Consider the following 23692-nt stretch of genomic DNA (forward strand, 5'->3'; position numbering starts at 1 on the left):
AGCAGCATAGTATTCCATTGTGTAGATGTACCACAGTTTTCTAATCTACTCATCTGCTGATGGGCACTTAGCCTGTTTCCAAATTTTAGCTATGGTAAATTGTGCTGCTATGAACATAGGGATGTATATATCCTTTCTGATTGGTGTCTCTGGTTTCCTGGGATATAGTCCTAGAAGTGGGATTATTGGGTCAAATGGGAGTTCCATTTTTAACTTTTTGAGGAAACTCCATACTGTCTTCTACAGTGGCTGCACCAGTCTGCATTCCCACCAGCAGTGCCTAAGGGTTCCCTTTTTTCCACATCCTTGCTAGCACTTGTTGTTTATTGATTTGTTGATAGCCATTCTGACAGGTGTGAGGTGGTATCTCATTGTTGTTTTGATTTGCATCTCTCGGATGATTAGTGACTTTGAGGATGTTTTCATATGTCTCTTGGCCTTCTGTATGTCCTCTTTCGAAAAGTGTCTATTTAGGTCCCTGGCTCATTTTTTGATTGGATCATTTATTTTCCTTTTGTTAAGTTGTATGAGTTCTCTGTAAATTTTGGAGATTAAACCCTTATCTGAAATATCATTGGCAAATATGCTCTCCCATGCAGTGGGCTTTCTTGTTTTGTTGATGGTTTCTTTTGCTGTGCAGCAGCTTTTTATTTTGATGTAGTCCCATTTGTTTATTTTCTCCTTAGTCTCCATTGCCCTAGGGGTTGTGTTGGTAAAGATATTGCTACGACATATGTCTGCTATTTTCTGCCTATGGAGTCTTTTAGGATTTTTATGGTTTCCCGTCTTACATTTAAGTCCTTTAGCCATTTTGAGTTTGTTTTTGTGTATGGTGTAAGTTGGTGGTCTAGTTTGATTTTTTTGGCATGTATCTGACCAAATTTCCCAGCACCATTTATTGAAGAGACTGTCTGGACTGCATTGTATGCTCTTGCCTCCTTTGTCAAATATTAATTGAGGATAATGGCTTGGGTCAATTTCTGGGTTCGCTATTCTGTTCCATTGGTCTATATGTCTGTTCTTGTGCCTGTATCAGGCAGTTTTGAGAACCGTGGCTTGGTAATATAGCTTGATATCTGGTATTGTGATCCCTCCAACTTTGTTCTTCTTTCTCAGGATTGCTGTGGCTATTTGTGGTCTTTTTTTTTATTCCAGATGAATTTTTGGAGAGTTTGTTCTAGATCTTTAAAATATGCCGTTAGTATTTTCATATGCATAGTTGGTGACATAGTTGCCTAGTTAATTCCTTAGGATAAATTTGAAAAGAAAAACTTGGTACCTCAAAGGCTGTACACAATTAAAAATTTGCTCTGCATTGCCACTTATTGGCTCACTCCCATGTTCCCCTTATCTTCCCTCCTACCCCCTCACCCCTGCTATCCAAAATACACAATAATTTATACTTCACTGGCCCATTTCTGCAAAACATTGCTTGTTACCAGTGACTTGGTAGTCAAAATGATAGCCTCATTGTTTTGATGTATTTTTCTTGCTTGTGTGTGTGTGTGTGTGTTTTGTAATTGTCAGTTGAATGTAGAGGCTGAGGCCAGTAGTACTTATGTCCAGTCACACCTCTTTGTGTGAGGCCAGTAGTGTGGGCGTTGGGAATCTAGTCAGGCTTTGGTTGTTACTATAGAAACCTAGGATACAGCCCAGACTTTACATTTATTCCCCCAGCAGATGATGGCTTCGTGTGGAGCCTGGGTGATGCAGGGCCTTTCCTCAGCGTCCTGCTTGCTCAGCTTTCACCAAGGCTGGTACCCAGTGTCAGAGGAGGGTCTGTCTCCACATCCCTGCCCCACCCCCAGCAGCAGGCTGCCCCTGCTTACCCACTGCAAGGCTTAAGGCAGGAGAGCGGGCTCTCTGTCCAGCTCGGTTCTAGGCAGGCCTTGCTCATTCTGGGTTTTGGAGGGGGGACTTTCTCTGGGTTCTTGCACACCCTCATGGCAGCCGAAGTGTGTCTGTAGAGGGGTCTTGGTGGGAAAGAGTTTCTCCTCTGTGATGGCAGACCTTTGCTCACATCAGTGGGATCTTGGGCCGAATGGGTTTCATGTTGTTTCCCCAGGAACAGGCCACTGTTGCTTTTTACTTGGTGTAGGTCGTGGGGATGGACGGAGTTGGGGCATGGTTACTGCACCTCTCTTAGGGCAGATGGCTTTTGTTTCACCTACCCTCCCCCACCAGCAGTTGACCTTTGCCTTCTCCCATTGGCTTCAGGTTTTTGCTTCATATAAGATATGGGTCTGGGAAAGTTTGTATAAGGGTTCATGTCTGTACCTCTAGGGAAGGCCTGTGGAAAAGAGCTCATGAGGAGGTAATGGTTCGATTCCTGGTTAGAGCACATGCCTGGGTTGTGGGCTCGATCCCCTGGTGGGCATGCAGGAGGCAGCCAATCAATGATTCTCTCTCATGATTGGTGTTTCTATCTCTCTACCTTTCCCTTCCTTTCTGAAATCCATATATATATATATATCATGAGTGAATGTGAACTAAGGGAGTGTCTAGGAATCCCAGGGAAGCTAAGCTATCATCCAAGCCCACACTTGTCCTTTAAGAATTTGTGGAAAGTGTAGCAGTTTTCTTCCTACCCACTTCCTTGGCAGCTTCTTCTTCCTCTTGTTCTCTGCCAAAGGGGAAATAGTTCTCATGTCCTCTTTTCAGAGGGGCTTGTCACTCTGGAATAGTCATTAGTGGCCTAAAGCTGGCCTATCCTGGCTCTTGAGATCTCATTACATGTCTCTTCCCAACTCCAAGTTCAGCAACATGACATTGGTAGCTTGAAATAGGCTATGTGGGAGTATTTACACCACAGAAATGGGCAAATGCTTCAAATCAGTACCCTCCCTTCCCAGCACCCCATCCAATCAGTTCACCTGGTTGCCTCGTAACATCAGCTGTCAAGACTCAAGAAAAGAAACGCTTTTGTATATGATCTTGAGTTTTCTTGTTAGTATGGGAGCAATGTTCTTTTGAGTTTTCTACATACTAGCTGAAGTGGAGCTCAATGTTTGTTTTTGTTTGTTTTAATAACTAGCAAGGTAGAAGAGCTTACTCAAGTTCATTAGCCGTTAGGATTCCTTTATGAAAGGTGATGTTGCAACATGAACCAAGGAATGGGTTGCAGTTACAGTTTGAAAGAGGAGGGTCTCCAGAGAGATCAGGAAGAGCCCTGGGATAAAAAGGCAATGAAAGCTTGTTCTCTGTGAATAAAATAAAATTCCCAGGGGAGTCTATAACGTCAGCAGTGTATGAGCCAGACGAACAGGAAAAATCAGAAGCTTGTCAACATACAAAATCTTCGTTATAGTACCCCAGAGGGAATGATTGACCTCGACCCTAACCGTATGGTGAGTCCCCAGGGTCCACCACTCCCTCCTCCCTCCCACCACCACTGTGCAGCACTGTGCAGCAGGGAAAGAATTGCATGAGCTGTTAAACTAATTGCTTTCCCATAATGCCTAATGGGTCCTCAGGCAGGATTTTGTAAATGGATGAACTTGGGACATCTGCCGTGGCGTTAACATGTCTGTAGAGTGACAAGAAAAGACTAATGGGAAAGCATTTACAGTTTATGCAGTTTATCTTACGTGCTGGCTCTGACCTCATCGTCATTACAGAACAGTCTGTGTTGCCTGGTTATAATGAGGATAATGTTAAATTTTAAGTGCCTGCCTTTTAAGCTTTTCTCTGACAGACTGCTAATCCCAAGTCTACTATCTTCTCCACCCTACCTCAGAGTATACGCAAGTCTACCCAGAGCAGACTCAAGAAATGTGATTTATTTTCTCATTCTCTTAAGCCAAATATTGGGAATTCAAATATGTTGTCACAGAAATAAGCCCTTCAAGCTCTAGTGAGCATAACCTTTGTTGTTATTGGTGCCCTTGTCTTCCTGCTTGAGCACACAGCAGCAGAGTGAACTGCGCCCCTGCAGATCTCTTAGGTAGCTTTCCCTTACGTTTCTCAAATAGACCTGGCCTCTCTTTCCCCTTCTGACAGGTACACTATAAAAGGCATCAGAAACCTGATTTTCTATGAGCTGCCAACATATCCCCACTTCTACAGTGAAGTCTGCAACATGCTGAGAGCCGCCACCAGAGGAGAGGAAGCCGCCTGGACCTGCACTGTCCTGTACTCCAAGTACGATGCCCAGAGGCTGGCTGCGGTGGTGGGCGTGGAGCGGGCCGCGCAGATGCTGCAGTCCAAGAAGAATGTCCACCTCTTCATTACTGGAGAGAGATGAGGATTTGGTGGGCAGGAAATGGTAGTTGGCATGATACCTGGGCTTGGTTCTGTGCCACGTGGACCGGATTCTGATCACTTCTACGGGACAAGGACTGCCATAAGGAAGGAGCACCAGCAGCATCGTGTCTGACACTTCTTTTCAGGTTACGTGTCCCTGAAAAGTTCAGCGTAAACCAAATGTTGGTAACTCCCATCTTCCAGGAAGAAACTAAGGGGAGGGACTCTTAGAAGTTGATAAAGCAAACTTCTACTTGTGAATATTTTTTTTTAAGCCATAAATTCTTTTATTGTGATTTTTACCTCTAATTTATTACACTTGGTAAATTTGTTCAGATTTGCCTATTTCTGTTTGATATTTTCTTAAAGTAAGGCATACGTGTCATTGCTTGTGAGAACTGGTGATGAGAAATTGGAAGACTTCTCGCTGCTGGATATCATGTTAATTTTGGATTGCACAGGTTTTGTAGAACTGTTATTTTTCCCCAACCAAACTTTAAAAACTATAAATACTTGATTTTAAATCAACCAAGAAGAGTGCATTTATTCACTGATTTTTTAAAGTTCACAATAGTAAATATTTTAGTTAAAATATACACTTAAAATGTTATATAAAATAACTTCTATTCTGTTTCAAGAAATAATTTTATGAAACTCTTGATGTTGAAATATCCATCTTCAACCTCATCATCTTCATCGTTTTTGTAGTCATTCTTTAAGTCGTATAACAGATAAAAAGGAAGTGGTACTTTTTGAAATATTTTTAAACAAAAATTAAAAGTACAGAACCAGAACCATTTGAAAGTAAGTTGCTGACTTGATGGGCCTCTCACTCCTTAAAAACCACCGAAGGACATTTTTCTGTGGAACCACAGAACAGCCATCAAATCAGGAAATTGCCGTTAATATCTTGTCATCTAATCCTTGGACCCATTCAGGTTTTACCAAACGTCCCCATAACGACCTTCATCGGGGTAGGGTGTGGTCAGAATTACATGCTGCTTTTACTTATCCTGTCTCTGTATGTCCTTCATTCTGGAATAGTACCTCAGCTCTTCACTGGCTTTCTTGACCTTGACCCCCCCCCCTTTTTTTTTTTTACCTTGACCCTTTTGAAGATTACAGGCCAATTATTTGGAGTGTTTCCTTGTGATTGGGTTTAACTTACGCATCTTTGGCAGGAACAGCTCAGGAGCAATGCTGTGTGCCCACTGCTCTCAGAGGTGGGGCATGATCTCAGGAGTCCCATCCCTGAGGGCTGCCTGACCGCTTGTTTCCGGTGGCGTTTGCAGGTTTTCCAGTGTAGAATCACTTCTCCCTTACAGGCCAATTATTTGGAGTGTTTCCTTGTGATTGGGTTTAACTTACGCATCTTTGGCAGGAACAGCTCAGGAGCAATGCTGTGTGCCCACTGCTCTCAGAGGTGGGGCATGATCTCAGGAGTCCCATCCCTGAGGGCTGCCTGACCGCTTGTTTCCGGTGGCGTTTGCAGGTTTTCCAGTGTAGAATCACTTCTCCCCTTATTAACCTGTATGCGTACAGACTTGTAGTTTCATCTGTCATTCATTGGGTTGTGATCCGTTACTATCCTTATTTCTTTAGATGTTTCAGTGTCTCCTCAAGCCAACTCCTGTGACTTTTTGACTTGCCCCCTGTATACTTGGACATTTCTTTACTTTCTGGAACAGTAAGACATTCCACGCTCGGCTTGTATTTTTCCTACAATAGAAAATTACTTTCAAACTAGGATTTGAGTGCTAGCTGTGCTCAACACTATTGTGGAGCCACTGGTCCCAGGCCATCTCAGTGGTTAGAGCTTGGGAATATTTACACGTGTTTACATGTATACACACATGTATATGACATCATTTATTTATCTTTCTATATATTGAAAATCACAAATTCATATCATCCTCCGATTCCAGTCTGACACCACAGGGTTCCTCTTAGTTTTCTCCCTTTTCATAGCTGTAACTCCCTCCACAGAGAGTGACATATGTGGCTCCCATTTTCCTCAGTGGAACAACCCTTAATTGGTACAAATTTTCTTCTACTTGGATGCACTTAAAATTGCTTATTAAAAAAAAGTGAGCCCTAACCATTTGGCTCAGTGGATAGAGCGTTGGCCTGAGGACTCAAGGGTCCCAGGTTCGATTCCGGTCTAGGGCATGTACCTTGGTTGCGGGCACATCCCCAGTAGGGAGTGTGCAGGAGGCAGCTGATCGATGTTTCTCTCTCATCGATGTTTCTAACTCTCTATCCCTCTCCCTTCCTCTCTGTAAAAAATCAATAAAATATATTTTAGTGCAATCACTTTATGGTCTTCCTGCTATTTTTTCAATAGGTTTTATTTCTCTTTTTTTAAAAATATTTTTATTGATTTCAGAGAGGAAAGGAGAAGGAGAGAAAGATAGAAACATCTATGATGAGAGAAAACCATTGGATCAGCTGCCTCCTACACACCCCTGACTGAGGATTGAGCCTGCAATCCGGGCATGTGCCCTGACCAGGAATCGAACTGTGACTTCTTGGTTCATAGGTCGACACTCAACCACTGAGCCATGCTGGCAGGCTATTTCTCTCTTCTTAATATGGAAAATAGAACTATTTATTCCATATGTAGATAGATGGGTTCCCAAAGTTGTGAAAATTTAGGTGACTGTCTTAAGCTTACCGAACCTACGCTACAAAGAACTTTTTATATCCATAGAGTACCCTGTGCTTATTGTCATATTGGTGCTGTTGTTTACCATTGAGCTTTTATATTGTGAGAAAAGAAATGAGTTTATTTGTCTAGTTCAGAGATAAGAGGAAGAAGGAATACCGATCACCTGCATCTTCTATTCTGTTTTCTTTTCCCTGTGGATTGTAGCTAATCTGGCTTTCATTATCAGCATTCACAAGACTCCCAAATCTCCAGCTCCTCTGCTCCTCCACTCACCTGTGAGCCCCAATTTCAAGTCTACGGTGTAGCCCGGGGATACGTGTTTTAGTAAGCATCCATGATGATTTTGGTGCCAGCTTGTAGCCAGGCAACTGCTTCTTGTCTGCAGAGAACACTGAGGATTTCAAGTGTGAACAAAGTATTGGGTTTTGTTCCTGGCTCAGCACCTGGGAAAGAAGGTAAGCTCAGCAGTTGGTCCTGGCTCCACACCATTCCAGTTGAGTCTCTGGACGGTTTCATTAAAAGGATGCCTTAGCATCAGGTCTCTTGCACACGCAGAGTAAGGGAGAGTCTCCTGGACCATGGGTAATAATGCCTGAGCTGGAATTACATGTCTCTTTCATTTTATGTTTCTTTTAAAAATATTTTTTTATTGCTTTCAGAGAGGAAGGGACAGGGAGAGAGAGATAGAAACATCAATGATGAGAATCATTGATTGGCTACCTCCTGCACACCCGCTACCGGGGATCGAGCCCACAACCAAGGCATATGCCCTTGACTGGAATCGAATCTGGGACCCTTCAGTCCGCAGACCAATGCTGTATCCACTGAGCCAAACCAGATACGGTACACGCTCTGTTGATATTTCTTAGCAAGCTTCTTTGCAGCAAGTGGCTAGATGGTGCCTATAGAAAATAGATAAAGGAACAGTCCCAATCCTGGGAGGACGAGGAATTATAGACAGAAAGAGGACCTTACCCAGAAAGTAAGACTTTTAAACTTTTTTCTTCCCCATAGTAATAACTAGCTTAGCACTTTTCTTTTTGTGGGGAAAAAGCTTTGACTCATGAATGCTTCCTACAGCTGGCTGCACCATGTGCAGTATTCAAAAAGCAAGAGCTAGCTAATCATAGAGAACCAGCAGCAGCTAAACAGCCCTCTGCTGGCTTCCAAAGGCTTGTAATGGAGTGCAGATGGCCCCGGTGGGATGGGGAGTGTGTCCCTGCTGACTTCTCGCACCCCAGAGGGCCAAGGCGGGCTTGGGAAGGCTCAGCGCCCATTGTGCCCTTGTGGGGGGCAAGGAGCTAGGCTGCCGAGGGGGTCTGGGGAGACAGGAGGTGTGAGAGCCTGCTGGCCGCCTTCTGCCCAGCCTCTCCAAGGCCACAGGAGCAGGTCTTCGGGCAGCAGAGTTTAGATGGGATGAGTCTAGTCTAGGGTCTCGCGATTGCAGCAGGTCTGGGGTGAGGGAGCAAGTTGCAAGTTGTTTATAACCATCTGCAGAGCCTCACTGGGCAGCCTGCAGGTGGCCGTGAGGTGCCAGGGGCTTCGGGAAGAGGGATGTAGTGGCAATGCATAGACCTTGCCTGACGGAGCATCCTCCAAGGAGGACGGGCCTTCACAGCCAGCCCACCCTCTCCTCCACCCGTCTCCTCCCAGTCTCTCCCAGTTTCTCTCTCAGAGGAGTGATCTTCATCACCACGTCTACCCCCCGACTTCTCATTGACAAAGCTTTTCTGGAAGCCTAGCTACATAGAGTTCCAAGTAAACACCAGTCAGCTGTTAATTACAGAGCCAGGGACTTGGGAGTGGCCACACAGATAACCGTAATGGGTGTCGTTTTCGGGAGATGAAAGAGGAGAGCTCACTCTTTCCTCTGAGCCTAGACATTCCCTCCCCAGGGAACAGGGAACCGCCAACCGCCCCCCCCCGCCCCCGCCCACATTCAGCTGACAGGAGAAAGTGTGTTTCTTTCTAAACATGATTTCTTCTTCCTACACCACGTGCTCTAACGAGAGTTGTCTTGTTCCTGGAGCTGAACACGTTCCTATTCTCGCTCCCAAGTTTGCTTTGCGTGTGCTTCCCGTCTATGAGGGCTTTCCTTTCTTCGTCGTGGGAAGGTGTGGCCTCTGTTCCCATTGTGTGTGTTCCCATGTAATTCCAGGGTTTCCCTTACACCTCTGGCCACATTGTCCTTCCTCCTGTGGGAGGTGAGGGCATGAGAAAGATCAGCTCCAGGCTGTGCTCATAACAATGGGCTGGCTGTCTCCACAGCTCCTCTGTCTCCAGAGGGGTCCGGACTGATCTGCTTGCCACATGGCTCGTTGCCCTGCACAGGGACATCTGAGCCTGCCCCTGGTGGGCATCTCCACCCCGGTGTCACCCTCTGCTGGAGAAACATCTGCGCTTGCTCATCTTCCTGATGGCCCCCCTCAACGGGAGGGATGACACATTCCTGGGCTGCTCCTGGCCCAGCTGTCGCGTTCTTCAGTCTTGGGCCTCTACAGCTGGCTGTGACCGGTGGGAACTGGAGCCTCCCTGGCCCGCCGCTTGGCTGACTTGGAAGCTGCACTGATTTCCTGCCAATCTGTCCTCCCAGCGGAGCCACGGCCACAGCTGGCTACCTCTTGCCAACCCAGGGAGTGACACAGAGCCCAGTGTCCTGCAGCCCTTGTCCTCACTGCCCTCTGCAGCCCCTTCATCTGTCAGTTTGACTCCCCCCTGGAGGGATGGCCCTGGGCTCACAGCTGGTGTTTGTCCAGATGGTCATTGGTTTCTACTTTGTGCTCATTATCTCTCAAAGCTGGCACTGAGCTTCAGGAAGAGGAATGTAGTGGAAATGCATAGACCCACCTCACCACCGACCTACTGCAGTGCTCCTGGCTACTTCTCACCTTCCTCATCTTTATCAAGTAGGCAGTAATCCCCACTCTGCTGATGGATGAGAGAGAGAGAGAGCGAGCTGTAGTTTGCCTGTGTTCACCTCCTCCTTCCCTCTCACAGAACCCTGGATTTTACTGGGGTGGCACAATATGCAGCTAACACATTTCCTAGTCCCCCTTGCAATAAGGAGTGGTCAGGGAAGTGCGCACTAACCATTGGGCAGACCTTCAGGGCAGTTTTTCAGCTCAGAGGAGCACCCGATTCCCTCTTCTTCCCTTTTGCCACCGAGGCTTCTGAGGACGGAAGCTCTGTGCATAGAAGTTGTGGAGCAGAAAGTCAGGAGCCTGCTCTCTGATCACATTCTGGAGTGGCCACGCTGGTCCTACCGGCCTCCCTTTGCCCTCTTATGTGAAATCTAAACCCCTAATCTGTTGAAGCCACGGAGGCCAGGCCTCTACTGTTAGCAGTCCCTCACCGATACAGACAGCAGACATGGGATCACAGAGTCCTGAAGTCCAAAGACTGCCTGTTCTTCTGTTCTCTGCAGAAACCGACAGAAGGACTGGACTTGAGGGTAAATGCCTGGCCACTTGGGGACGGTGGGGAGGGAGTGCTGGGGCCTCTGTGACTTTGCACTCCCACCTCTGTCATCTCCAGGCCATACTGGAGGCATGAACATTGGGGAGGACAAGTGTCCTCTCCTAGGATTTATGGAAACTGATAGAAAGCAGAAAAAGAAGTGGCAAGAAAACAGACTTTGACCCTGAAAGCCAGTGGCCACCTGTTTTTCATCTCTCCAGGTGTATTTCAAAGCAAAATTAGGAAAGGTCTTGGGATCCAGTCTGCCACGTGACCTGTATTCCGCCTGTCCAGGCAGTCTCCAGCCTCTGCCTGAGTGCTTTCACGGATGAGGTACTCACTGGGGCTCTTTTCATCAGCTCTGATCCTTCGAGACTTTGTGAAACTTCCATCCATCAGAAAGTCCTGGCACGTCAACTGTTATTTTGGATTATTCTTGCTTATAAGCCACATTCTTTTCAAGTGAATAAAAACGAGATTTTTGAGAGAGAAAGTTTCAGAAAGTAGCTGTGGGGATTTTATTCAGCAAATTCCAGTTCTTAAGGATCAGGAAGTTTGATATTTTATGAGTTGCAAACACCAGGTGGCGCTGTGAACAAGATGGAACAGTAGCCGGCACTTCCCTTCCCCTCTGGCTGTGCTCGGCTGCTGCTGTCCTGGGCTCTGAGCTGCAGAGATCCATAGCCAACACACAGCAAATGCAGAAATTCAAAAACAGGCACAAAAACTTGTGGTATAATTCATTGTTTACATTTATAAGTTAATACCTTATAAAAATGATTCCACAGATGGTGCGTTTATTTCAGGAAACAATTTCTGTAGAGCAGTGAACGCTATGTTTGAAGAAATAGAAAGTCTCAAGCAGGTGCAGTGTATAATTAAACTCACAAATCCCTTCTAAAATAGACATCTCTAATACAAACCCAAAATCATAATTTTGAATAACTTCCTTGGAGATACCACCAAATCTGTATAGATGAGGCCCAAGCCACATGGTCCCCTGGTCCCCGTCACCACGCTTTGACGACACCTTTTCAGCAGAGAAGAGTTTGGCCACAATGACTTAGAATTCTGGTTGCCCGCCTGAACCTTCCTTCTGGAGGAGTCAGAGATTATCTTGCAGAGACGGAAGTTTTCTCTGCTGGGTACTTTCCTAGCTTCTTATCCATCCACCCCTCCCAGGCCTTGCTTGTTTCTCATGAGACTGTCCACTCCTTCACCTATGCTGGGTCCAGATGTCCTAACACCTCCTGCCTCTTTGGTCTTCCTCTGGAGAATAGCATTTGCCCAGCCAAAAGACAGCAAGGGGTCATGGGGAAAGATTTATTGAGCATCTACTATGGACCTGGAACCATCCTGGGTGCTGTACCTACATCATCTCACAACAACCTTAAATGTAGCATCCATCATTATTTTGCAGGAGAAACAGGTGCTCAGAGAAATTAGATAATTCTCCCGAAGTTAAACAAGTAGTGGCCAAGGCCACGTGTCAGGACCGGTGGCTTGGATGGAGATGAATCTTTGAGGGGGTTTCTCCCTTTCTTGTCTGGTCAGTTTGGTCAGCACTCAGGCCTTGATGAGGCTCTTCTTGGTATAGTCCTCACTTTGGGACCTGGTGGCCTAGGCTTTGATCCCAGCTTTATCTTTTACTGAGTGTGTGACCTTGGGCAAGTTGCTGATCTTTGTCTTACCTCAGTTTGCTTATTTGCAAGGTAGAGATAATGATGTCTTTCTAGGGGAGTGGTATTGCTAAGAATGAAATGAAACCACATGCATACTGGTAGGGATCATAGGAATTCTCTCCTTTTCCCATGCACACCCATGGATGTGTTCATTGTACAAATATGTGCTGAGCACTCAGGACCCAGCAGTGGGTGAGGCAGACATGCTTCTGAACTCAGAGAGGATGGTGTCGCTGGAACGGGGAGACAGAAAATAAACAGAAGCTAGACAGAAATATAATCTCAGATGGAGCTAAATACTGGAGGAAAATGAAGCGGGGTCAGAGGATGGAGGCCTTTGGCCATCCTGCTTCCTTTGCATGGAATGCCCCATCACCACGTCCAAGCTGTTAACCCTCGCTCATCGTTCAAGGCCCCCTTCCAATGGTCATCTCTGTGGAATCATCAGTTTATTATCAAACGTAATCATGCCTGCCTTCAGACGTTCCCATTGGTTGTCTAGACCTGTCTGTGAGGCTGAGGACCCCCACTCTATCTTATTCATTATCACATTCTCCAAACCGCTGTCCACCCGCAAGAAACGCTCCTTGGATAGGCCGAAGAGAAAAGCTGAGCCTATCACCCGAGCAACGACCCGAGGTACTGGTTCGCAAGAGGCAAATCCTCAGGGTGGGCTTGCGGTTGGGGAGAGAAAGGGAAAGGTATCCTGAAACCTCTACAGGAGCCAAAGGAACAAGCTTTCAAACAAATGACAAAATGAAACATCACACTGTGTGTGAGTGTGTGCATTACAGGCGGGGATGAAGGCTGACAGAAGGGAAAAACCTGTTTTCTAGCAGGCGGAATAGTGGTTCTCTTTTCTAAAAAGCCCAAGGCCTCCTGAGCCATGCCAATTTTAGAACATTTTTATCATTTCAAAAGGAAACCCCAGCCCAGCCAGCTTGGCTCAGTGGTTAAGCGTTGACCTATAAACCAGGAGGTCATGGTTCAGTTCCCGATTAGGGTATGTGCCCAGGTTGTGGGCTACATCCCCAATGAGGGGCGTGCAGAAGGCAGCCAATCAATGATTCTTTCTCATCATTGATGTTTCTATGTCTCTCTCCCTCTCCCTTCCTCTCTGAAATCAATAAAAAAAAATAAAAGTAAAAATAAATAAACCCCATCTCCTTTAGCTATTAATGCCTTTAATACCACACCCCAACCATTAGCTTTAAGCAATCACTAATCTACTTGCCATAGATTTCTTTGTTCTGGATGTTTCATATTAAATGAAAAAAAAAATCATATACTATGTGGTCTTTTCTGACTGGCTTCTTTCACGTAGCATACTGTTTTCAAGATGCTTCTATGTTATAGCTTGTCAGTACTTCATTCCTTTTGTGGCCGAATATCTATTCATCAGTTGATAGAAATTTGAATTGTTTCTACCTTTTGGCTATTATGAATAGTGCTGCTATAAACATTCAGGTACAAGCTTATGTGTGAACATATGCATGCTTTTATTTCTCTGAGGCATATACCTAGGAATGGAATTGCAGAGTTGTGGTAGCTCTATGCTTATTTTCACATTTCTGATATCATCTGAGGGTTCTGATTTCTCTACATCCTCACCAACTCTTGTTATTATCAGAATTGTTTATTCTAGCCATCCTAGTGGATGTGAAGTGATATGTCATTAGTGGTTTTGATTTGAATTTCAATGTTTTTTATTGGTGTGTGTGTGTGTGTGTGTGTGTGTATATATATATATATATCTTGTTTTATGCTCACAACTACTTTATGAGGTAGGTGGATTATTACCTCCATTTTACAGATGAGAAGAATGAGGCACAGAGAGGTGAAGTGACTTACCTAAGGTGCACAGCAGGTGAGGGTTAGACTAGGACATGAACTCTATCAGACGGCTTTCATGCCCCTAAGTAGTCCACCATGTTGCCTTTGCATAAAGCGCAAGAGGATTGGGGGCAACAGGCAGAGTGGCCAAAGGACTTTTAAGGAGAGGAACATCTACTACTCGATTTTAAATAGTTTAGGTTGCTGCATATACAGTTCCTTCATCTCCATGTGTGAATGGTTAGTTTGCGGAAAGGGAGCCCAGTTCTTTCATCTTTGAGTTAAAACCAGGGTGAAAATAAAGGAACAGCCACAAGATGTAGGGCAGAGAACAAGAACTCAGCAGGGGCAGAAAGTTGGAGCCAGCGCTGAAGCCCATCATGGCTCCCTTAATAATTCACAGAAATTTGCAAGAGGGCTCTAGCTTTTGAATAATCCAGACACTTCAAACAAACCTTATCTGGATCTGAAGGGACCGGGAGACCCCAGCTGGGTTCATTTATGGAATCGTGTAACAGAAGTATGGACAGATTTGTCTCCACCTCCTCCCCACTCCACCCCCAGCCAATTCCTGGCCTCTTATCCAAATGAACATGTGGTACCAAAGCCGCTCTTTCCTCCTCTCCCTTTGTGTTAACACTGAACACACGGGCCTTTGTTTCTGACCTTGAAGAGACTGTACAGTCAGCATCAGTCTCCAAAATCTTTCTCAAAGATGGGCCTGTTAGAATTCAGAGGGGTCAGAGGACACCCCAGATAGAAGTTTTCTTCCCTCAAACTCACCCCAGGAATCTTTTTTTTTAAAATATATTTTTTATTGATTTCAGAGAGCAAGGGAGAGGGAGTGGGAGATAGAAACATCATTGATGAGAAAGAATCATTGATCGGCTCTCCTCCTGCACACCCCACACTGGGGATCAAGCCTGCAACCTGGGCATGCACCCTGACCAGGAATGGAACTGTGACCTCCCGGTTCATAGGTCGACACTCAACCTCTGAGCCACGCTGGCTGGACCCAGGAATCTTTTTGCTCCAACAGCTCCCATCACAGCCCTACACACACACACACACACACACACACACACACACACACACACACTCTCCTCCTGGTTCACCGCCAGATAGCCCGATGATTCTCTCTGATACAAGAAGCCAAGGTAACAAGAAGGAGGAAGGAATGAGTCTGAATCAGGTGTAATTTCTATATCTCCATCCTGCATCCCCGGCATCTGTCTGCTGATTTATGAAGAAGACGGGCGATGGTTTAGGAATGATGGACGGTCCTCTGAGGAAGCAGTGCCAGAAGCGTGATGAGCAGAAATGCTGAACAAGATGCTGGCTGGAGGGGAAATCTGTCTCCCAGGCCGATTAGTTTGGGTGGGAGCCAAGAGAGGCAGAAACTTGTTACAGCTCCACTCATCTTTCTTGCTACGTTTTTCCCCTGGATCCCGGAATAAAATGAGATTAGCCTCAGAGCTCAAGGTGGCTAACTGGTCTGAGCCTACCACAGCAGTGTCTCGAGGCAGATGACGGTTACTAACAAATGCATATGATTCATCTCCCCATTGGGTCTGTAAGACACATAAGGACAGAACTGTGACCTTTTCCCTGTAATTCCTGGAGTAACCAGTATAACATGGGCCCAAAAGGTCAGAGCAACTTGCAAAAGTGAATTGGCTTCAAAGTAGAAATGAACTTTCATTTTTTAATTTTCCTTATTTTTATTTTTTCTGAACTTTCATTTAAAGAAATATGTTTTTATTGATTTTTAGAGAGGAAGGGAGAGGGAGAGAGAGATAGAAACATCAGTGGTGAGAGAGAATCATTGATTGGCTGCCTCCCACACACCCTACACTGGGGATCCAGCCCGCACCACTGGGAATTGAACTGTGACCTTCCGGTTCATAAGGCAATGCTCAACCCCTGAGCCACGCCGGCCAGGCTCTCCTTTTATTTTTAAAATAAAGAGACTTTGTCTAATCTGCCAGCTGAGAAATGGAAGCCAGATGAATCCAACTCGTTATGATGCACGGAACACGATGGATAATTGTAAACAGGCAAGCCCACGGTGAATTTTGGAGGAGAGAGGTTCTATAAAATGTTGAAAACATGATGCTCATATAGTCTTATAGCCAAAGATTTATTTACCTCATTTGGGAGGGGACCGCAGGACGACAGAGCCAAATCAAAGGCAAACACAAGAGACTTTTATATGACCATTAAAAGAAAGGATGTGGGAAGTAGGTTTGCAAAGTTACATAAAAGTTGTTAATATCCCACATGGCGATAAGATCAGACTTTGGGGTTATGTTTCCTATTTGATAGAATTCATTGGCATTTCTACCGAAAAAAGGTCATTTGCAACGTAGCAATCTTCTTAACACCTAACTTTATAGAGTCTGGCCCTAACTATTAGTAGTTAGTAAGTCTAACTAAGTCACCTCCCTAGGGCATTACATGATCCTTGGGTGGGCTTGTTAGACGATGCAACGGCATGACACAATGGTACATGTTAAATTTCGGATAATTTTTCTTAACACACAACTTCACTCTTTATAAGATTCACAGGCCATTTGCCTATTAATAAAGTCACCGTACATGACCACACATAAGGCCAGAAAATGGTGTTCAGAAGTTATGGGATCCAAACTGCAGCCCCTGCCAACTTTCCTCCCTCCCTCTTTAGCCATTTTCCCATCTTCCTCCATGTTCCTTGGAAATAACCACCCACGTGGAATGAATAGACTTATCTCTCTGTGTCTGACTTATTTTAAGCCCTAGGTTTATAAGCCAAGTATTTCCCGTTATGAATGGGAATTGTAGTTGTTAAAAACGTATTTGTTCTCTTTTGCTTTTCCCCTGATAGACTGAAAATCATTCTCTGGATCCCACTCAAGTGTAGGTTGGCTGTGCCAATATCATCAAGTACAGCGACAGTCTTTATAGGCACGCGGTATCTGACGGTGAGGGAATTGCTAGTCCAATGGCTGGGAGGATAGCCCTGCCCTGTTGAACCAGGGTTACTGAACTCAGCAATGGAGCTTTGGAGGTGGAACTGTCCAGCTCCGAGGGCATGGCTTGGGAAGAGCTCCAACTCGCCTCGGTGGCATTCTAAAACTGGCAAAGGCAGGTGAGAGGATTGATTGGCACTTGTAACTGTTATTGCTACCTGCTGGACCAGCTGGAGATTTAAAAATAGCATTTCTCTTGTTCAGTCCCCTTTGCTACTATGAACCCTCCAGCCTCCTCATAGTTCTCCCTGCTGGTTCTACGGGACCCCAAGAAGCACGTCACATCTATATATATATAAAAAGCCGGGGACCATAATGCCATAACGACCAGAATGACTGGTCGCTATGACGCCCACTGTTGCCAGCGAACCCAGCCCGATGGGGGGCAGGGCCGGCTGGCCAATTGCCCAGGGCCCCTCCCCCCAGCCGGCCCGGCCCTGATCAGGGCCTGATCAGGGTGGGCCGGCCAACCTTTGGGGCAGTGCTGGCTGGACCCCCACTCCTCCCTGCCACACACACACACACACACACACACACACACACACACACACGGATCCGTGCACTGGGCCTCTAGTGTGTCCATAAAATAGTCCTCTGGGCTATGAACAGCATCCATCATGTGCTGAGTTCTGTTATACAGATCACTTATGCCAGTGAAGCCACCTGTAGTCCACCACTCTCCACCTCTCCTGTGCCACAGCCACCGGCACCACAGCCACCAATCCTCTGCACTGTCTAATGCCCTCCACGCCCCTGCCAGCTTCTGTGGAACAAGTCACTTAGTCTGAATTCTTTCCTTATTGCATCCCTTTCTCCAGAGGGCTCAGGCAGGTGTCATTTGTGCTGAGAGGGAGGGCCATCTAGTTTCTCTGCTCCTCTCCCCTGGACCCAGATTTGTGCAACTCTACCCTTTGCTCCTTAAGATGAGCTCTTTCCTGGGAGGCCCAGGCCATGGTTCTCCAAACATGCCCGGGGATGTCTGGATCCAGGGTGAACAAAGTCTAGGTTCAGGTTGAGACCCTGTCACTCCACCTGCAAATGGACATGCGTGGGAAAGCAAGCCCTCACCCATCAACTCTGAGAGGCTCACAGATACTGCCTTGGAGAAGCAGAGGGACGCAGGGGCAGCTTTGTGGCTGTTCTGCATCAGATCTTCAGACTGGTGAAGAAAGAGTGGGGTATTCAAACAGAGAAACAGGACAGTGAGGCCTCCAGTATCATCTCAACTGGACAAGTCACTTCTCCCTGGCCTCACTTTCCTTACATATAAAACTAGAGTATTCTGTCTAGATCCGGGCTCATCAAACGTTTTGTGTAAAGGGCTAGATAGTAAATATTTGAGGTTTTGTGGGTTATACGGTCTTTGCCACAACTACTTAACTCTGCAGTTGTGGCATGAAAGTACCCTTAGAAAAACATGCCCGTGTTCCAATAAAACCTGCCTAACAGGCACAGGCGGTAGACTGGACTCGACCCCTAGGCCATAGTTTGCCAGCCCCAGGTCTCGGTGGTCTCCAAAGTCCCTTGAAGTTTCAACGGTTCCTTTAGGTTAGAAGTGAATTACTTTGATCCCACACATGTAACACATTTAAGTGTAAGATCCCCAATATAATAACACCAGCAGTTTACTTGTGTTCTTTTTTAGATAACACCTTTTCTTTTCTCCAGTAATAAATTGAATCTCAGCATCATTTATCATGAGCCTGAACGTGCCAGCTGATGGTCTTGCTGTAGGGGAATCTAACAATACCCATGATTAAATCACACACATCAAATTATTCACAAGGTAATGAAAAGACATATAAGTAATAACTACAAAACATTGCAATTATTGCTATGATTGTACTATAATCCATTATCAAAACTTAAATCAAGTTCCATTACATCCCAATTTCAGATGCTAGCAGGGACCAGGTTCAAGGACATTGCAGTGTAACATGTGTAGGATCTACTGAACATCGGCGGGTCCTCTGCAGTGCATTCCTGTGAGAATGGATGGTCATGCCTTCTCCGAGAAGTCCTGACGCAGACTGAGACTGGTCCGCAGAGCAATGCCGCGACAGACTGCCCTTCAGATGCAGTAAAAGTCAGACCTTTGTTCAGCTGCAGAGAAAGGAGTAGCTTATAGAGCAAAACATACGTATGAAGAGAACCTTGCGTTCTGCAATGTGGCACCTGGCATTCCATGTGGATGGGAAACAGCGGGCAGAGCTGCGCTTTAACATTCACAAGGCAGGATCCCCAGCTCCACCCAGCTTTGTATTTCTTGTGATATTTCTTTTTTTAAAGGGAGATGAAGTGTCGGTAGAGAAGATGCTTAGACCACAAGTGAGTTAGTGTGCTAAGAATTTGGTCTTTGACATTTTCATTTCTAAAATGCCATCATGACTCAATATATCCCTTCCCTAAAACCTGCAATAAACTTCAAGTTCCTTTGACAGTGGGTCTAGATGGCTCGAAAGGCTTACCTTAGTCAAGTCTTGGGTGGCCACACAGATGTCATCGGAGGAGCAGTTACACAGTCACTTCAGAAAACCCTCAATCCATTTTTAGCTGACTTTGGGATATAGTATACTTTGGCAGAAATAAATTTACATTTTCCCAATATTTAAAATATGTTTTGATTGATTTTAGAGAGAGAGGAAGGGAGAGAGAGAGAGAAAGAGAAACATCGATGTGAGAGAAACATGGATTGGTTGCCTCTCACATGCCCCCACCAGGGATCAAACCTACAACCTGGGTATGAGCCCTGACCATGAATCAAACCGGCGACCTTGTGGTGCACAGGATGACGCTCAACCAGCTGAGCCACACTGGCCAGGGCAAATTTTTTCCTGTTTCACCAGAGCCTTTCACTGTACATGTGCTGAAAGAAAGGAAAGCTTAGAGAAGGGGCATCTACGTAAGGTAACAGTTTAATAGAAGAACCAAATTTAGAACCTTGGTCTCCCGAAGCCAAATTTAGAGCTCTCTGAGCCGCAGTAAGAACTACATTTTACATCGAGCATGTCAAACTCGCAGGCCTCAGGCCGCATGCCTCTTTTACTTGGCCTGTGTTAGCCTTCGAGTTTGACACGTTTGTTTTACACTGTGACCCTGTGTGCGTGCAAGAGCATACCTGCACTCCTACGCTCGTGGTTTCTGTTCTTTCCTATTCGAATATTTTCTTTTAAAAGGGCTGGTCCTGATCCACTCAACTGACTTCACAGCCCACTGAAGGGTCCCAGCTCGGCTCAGTTTTTTAGAAACTCTAGAAGACAGAATCACTCACGTGCCGTCATGACAGTACGCTTTCTCACAACAGCGTGAACAAGGTTTCCTCTGAAAGATCGCATTTCTGTGCCATTTTCATAGGCGAGAAGAAAGACTGTGTGGTTATTTGGTTTCCTTGGACAAAAAAAGCTTAAATGTACATAAAAGGAGCCACAAATCTGTCAAGTGTTTTCAAAGCATGTTCGAAACTCACTTTCTCCATGAATTCTTTCCAGACTGAACGTATGGAGCATTGACTCTTTCAGCACTGATGGGCAGGTTTTTTGGCAGTACCTTCAACCACTAATCCTGAACCTCACCCTTATCACATTCCTTCTGGGGAAAGAGAGAGAGAGAGAGAGAGAGAGAGAGAGAGAGAGGACCCATTGGTGTCTAGGAGGCTCGCCTGCTTATTCCGGATTCGTGGGGAATGGAGGCTCCTCTGTAAGATGGAGGATCACGTGTGAGCTCTACCGATCAGAATTCTGTGTATTCGAGTGCTGGAAACGTGACGGGAATGCCACAAAAATGTCAAAATCCAGCTGGTCCAGAATGCAGCACAGGCTTTTAAAAAGATAAGCAGATTTCCAATGCAATTTTGGAAACTTCAGGATCTGAATAACAGAAACCCAACTAGTTTCAACCCCTCTCTAATCCTCCGCCCCAAGCATCCTGCAGAGTTATGTCCAGCAAGGATCCCTTTGAAATTCATTGTGTTTTCTCAGCCACCAGGGCTGCGGGAGGTCTTGGTGAGGGGCGAGGAGCAGAAGGGGGAAGTGCAAGAAGCAAAGGGTTTAAAAAGCCTTGCACAGGAGAATGGGGCTACAACTCGGAGAATCACAGATGGCGGACTCTCCGCAGACCTTGCAAACGGACCCTCGGGCCTGAAAAGGTCTTTCCTAAAGTGGCTTCGATCTCCTCCTTCTTAAGAGGCGGCGACAGAAAAAAGGAGTCAGGCAGGCAGAGGCCAAATGCTCTCCTCAGTGGCTGCCCCAGCTAAGCTCCGACCCCTGAGCTGATGGGAAAATGGTTCCCAATTAAGTCACTTCGTAAAAAAGAGACGGTTTTCTATCTGAATGCCCCCGAGGTTCTCATGTTGATAATCTGTTGCTCTAATCAGCTCGAGCGGTCGCATGCCAAGGCTGCAGCCGCCGAGGGTGTACAGAGGTGGGGACCATGTTTGGCAATGCCCTTGCCCTACTGAGGGGACCGAGGAAAGCTGACAACGGCAGTTCCTTACAATAATTCTGCTCATGGGAGACCTGGGGCTAAGCTCTGTGCTTCCCGGTTTGAAGGTGTAGGATATTTCTGTGCCATTGAGATAAAAGAAAAGCCAGAAAAGCCCCTGTGCCTTTTGTTAACTGAAAGATAAACAGGGGAGGGCTTCCTTTTTAAAAAAAATATTTGTATTGATTTCAGAGAGGAAGTGAGAAGGAGAGAGAGAGAGAGAGAGAGAGAGAGAAGAAACATCAATGGTGATAGAGAATCATGGATCAGCTGCCTTCTGCACACCGCCTACTGGGGATCAAACCCGTGACCTCCTGGTTCACAGGTTGATGCTCAACCACTGAGCTACGCTGGCCGGGCAGGACTTCCCTTTTGAAGATCTTGCTGGATTGTTATCGGTGGAAGGGGGGTTTTGGGGGACCACTGGAATAAGCTTTTTCGGAGGCCCACACAGGAGGTTGCGATACAGTAGAAAGCTTTACTAGTATTTCTGTGGAATTACATTCCTGAGTTTCCAACGTCCCATATCCCTTTGTCCAGTCATAGGAGAGTAGCTGGGGTTTCAGTGAAGCTAGAAGCAAAGCCAGTGTCCACAGTTCCCTTTCCAGGTGGGAGCCGGGTCCAGTACAGCATCAGACTAGTTACAGTCCATTAGTCCATTGTGTGTGGGGTTCGCATGGCCCTGGGCCACGTGGGCGAATGCACGAGAGCCCCACAAACCCAGCCACACAAGCCTCAAGAGTCCCAAGAGTCTGGCCAGGATGGCTCAGTGGCTGGGTGTCAACCCATTGACCCTGGAGGTCACGGTTCAATTCCCAGTCAAGGTACATGCCCAGGTTTCGGCCTCGATCCCCAGTAGGAGGTGTGTGCAGGAGGTAGCCAATCAATGATTCTATTTCATCATTGATGTTTCTATCTCTCTCTCCCTCTCCCTTCCTCTCTCTGAAATCAATAAAAAATATTTTTTTAAAAAGGAGTCCCAAGAGCACGAGAGAGCGAACCCCTTTGTTCAGGGGATTAAATATCCCCAATTTTGTGCCTTTGCAGTGGCCACGCCCATTCTGGCCAATGACCTTTGTTCTCAGGTGTGGCTGAGGGCAAGCATCTTCCCTAGTCATCCCTGCTACTGGGCGTGTCTGTCTCCCCTTTGTTGGGCCCCTGGGGGTGTCAAGTTGTAGCTTCCCGGGGAAGCTGTCCAAATGGCATGCCTCTCATATTGTCTTCTCCCTTTGCTCCTTTCCTGTTATTAATGACTGGGTTAATCACAACCGTATCAGGATGGGAGAAGGAGCATGTTCCCTCAGCGGTATTTGAACAGAAGCATGGAAAACCTCCATCTTTGTTCAGCAGTGTGGTTTTAGGACATCTGGGGACCGGGGCGGGGTGCGGGGGGGCAGGCCACCCAGTTTGAGGCTGTGGACTCTGAAGTTAGACCAAGTGTTAGCTCCAGCCCAGCACCTCCCAGCTGTGTGACCTTGGACAGACTGTGGCCATCTCCCCGAGCCCCGTGTTCCCCATCTGTCAAAAGACGATGCTGCCCGGTCGGGTGGTGGTAAAGAGTGAAGAAGATTGCATTCGTGAGTGCGGAGTGTCCAGCAATAGAAAAACACTTATTAAATGGTACAGAGAAAGGGGAAGTCTTTTCCACTTTACAGACGAGGAAATGAAGGATTAGAGAGATTAAGGGCTTGACAAAGGTCATAAAAACCAGCTCGTGGTAGGGTCAAGATTCTGTTTGAAACTAAATCCAGGCACCGTGGTTTCCCTGCTGGTACAGATGGAAGCAAGCATTTAAACACATAGTCTCACTGGCTGTGAGCTGAGCAGAGCCCTTTCTGATATACTTATCTAAAGCAGGCTAAGCCCACAGGATAAAGAGTGTGCTCTCTCGGGTATATCTTGGCAGGAATGAATACCACTTCCCTTTGGTTCTTGGACCGACCTCGCTCAAGGATTCCATTGTTCCGAGCGCCTGGGCCCATTTCTCTCTGAATTCCGGGACATCTGGTCCCTGGTTCCCTGTAGCCAGGATCTGCTGCTTCACGTTTCTTCTTTAGCATCTAAAAAAGATGTCTTCTCTGCCGCCCTGAGACCCAAAAGAAAATTGGTGGTCCTGGCTCCCCACCTCTGACCTCCACTTCTCTCTCAAGTTTCCATTTGCATTTGGTTTGAGTGGAAAATCCCACTGCGGCCTTCTACAGATGAATGCCGTCTCTCTAATTATATTGACTCTACAGAGATCAATTTTTATAACCGTAACAGGCTTAGCGCCCGAGTTCCTGTGATCATTAGATATCTTGGACCCATTCTTCCGGGTATAG

At 46.2% G+C, this 23692-nt stretch overlaps 1 protein-coding gene and 1 long non-coding RNA gene across 5 annotated transcripts in view; both read left to right on the forward strand.

Moving 5' to 3' along the window:
- Positions 1–4770, forward strand: part of DIEXF (digestive organ expansion factor homolog (zebrafish)) — a 23385-nt gene extending 18615 nt beyond the window's left edge. For all 4 annotated transcript variants that reach the window (XM_005858506.2, XM_005858504.2, XM_005858507.2 and 1 more), the window contains exon 12: positions 4000–4770. In XM_005858506.2, coding sequence (XP_005858568.1) covers positions 4000–4243 — 244 coding nt within the window. In that variant the 3' untranslated portion in view covers positions 4244–4770. The remainder of the gene's footprint in view (positions 1–3999) is intronic.
- Positions 4771–18581: 13811 nt separating this feature from the next.
- Positions 18582–19501, forward strand: LOC106724313. Its single transcript, XR_001360072.1, has 2 exons — positions 18582–18678; positions 18790–19501. It is a non-coding gene; the product is annotated as an uncharacterized LOC106724313 (long non-coding RNA).
- The last annotated feature ends 4191 nt before the right edge of the window (positions 19502–23692 follow it).

This window comes from Myotis brandtii, unplaced genomic scaffold, assembly GCF_000412655.1.
Source record: "Myotis brandtii unplaced genomic scaffold, ASM41265v1 scaffold119, whole genome shotgun sequence".
NCBI classification, from domain to species: Eukaryota; Metazoa; Chordata; class Mammalia; order Chiroptera; family Vespertilionidae; genus Myotis; species Myotis brandtii.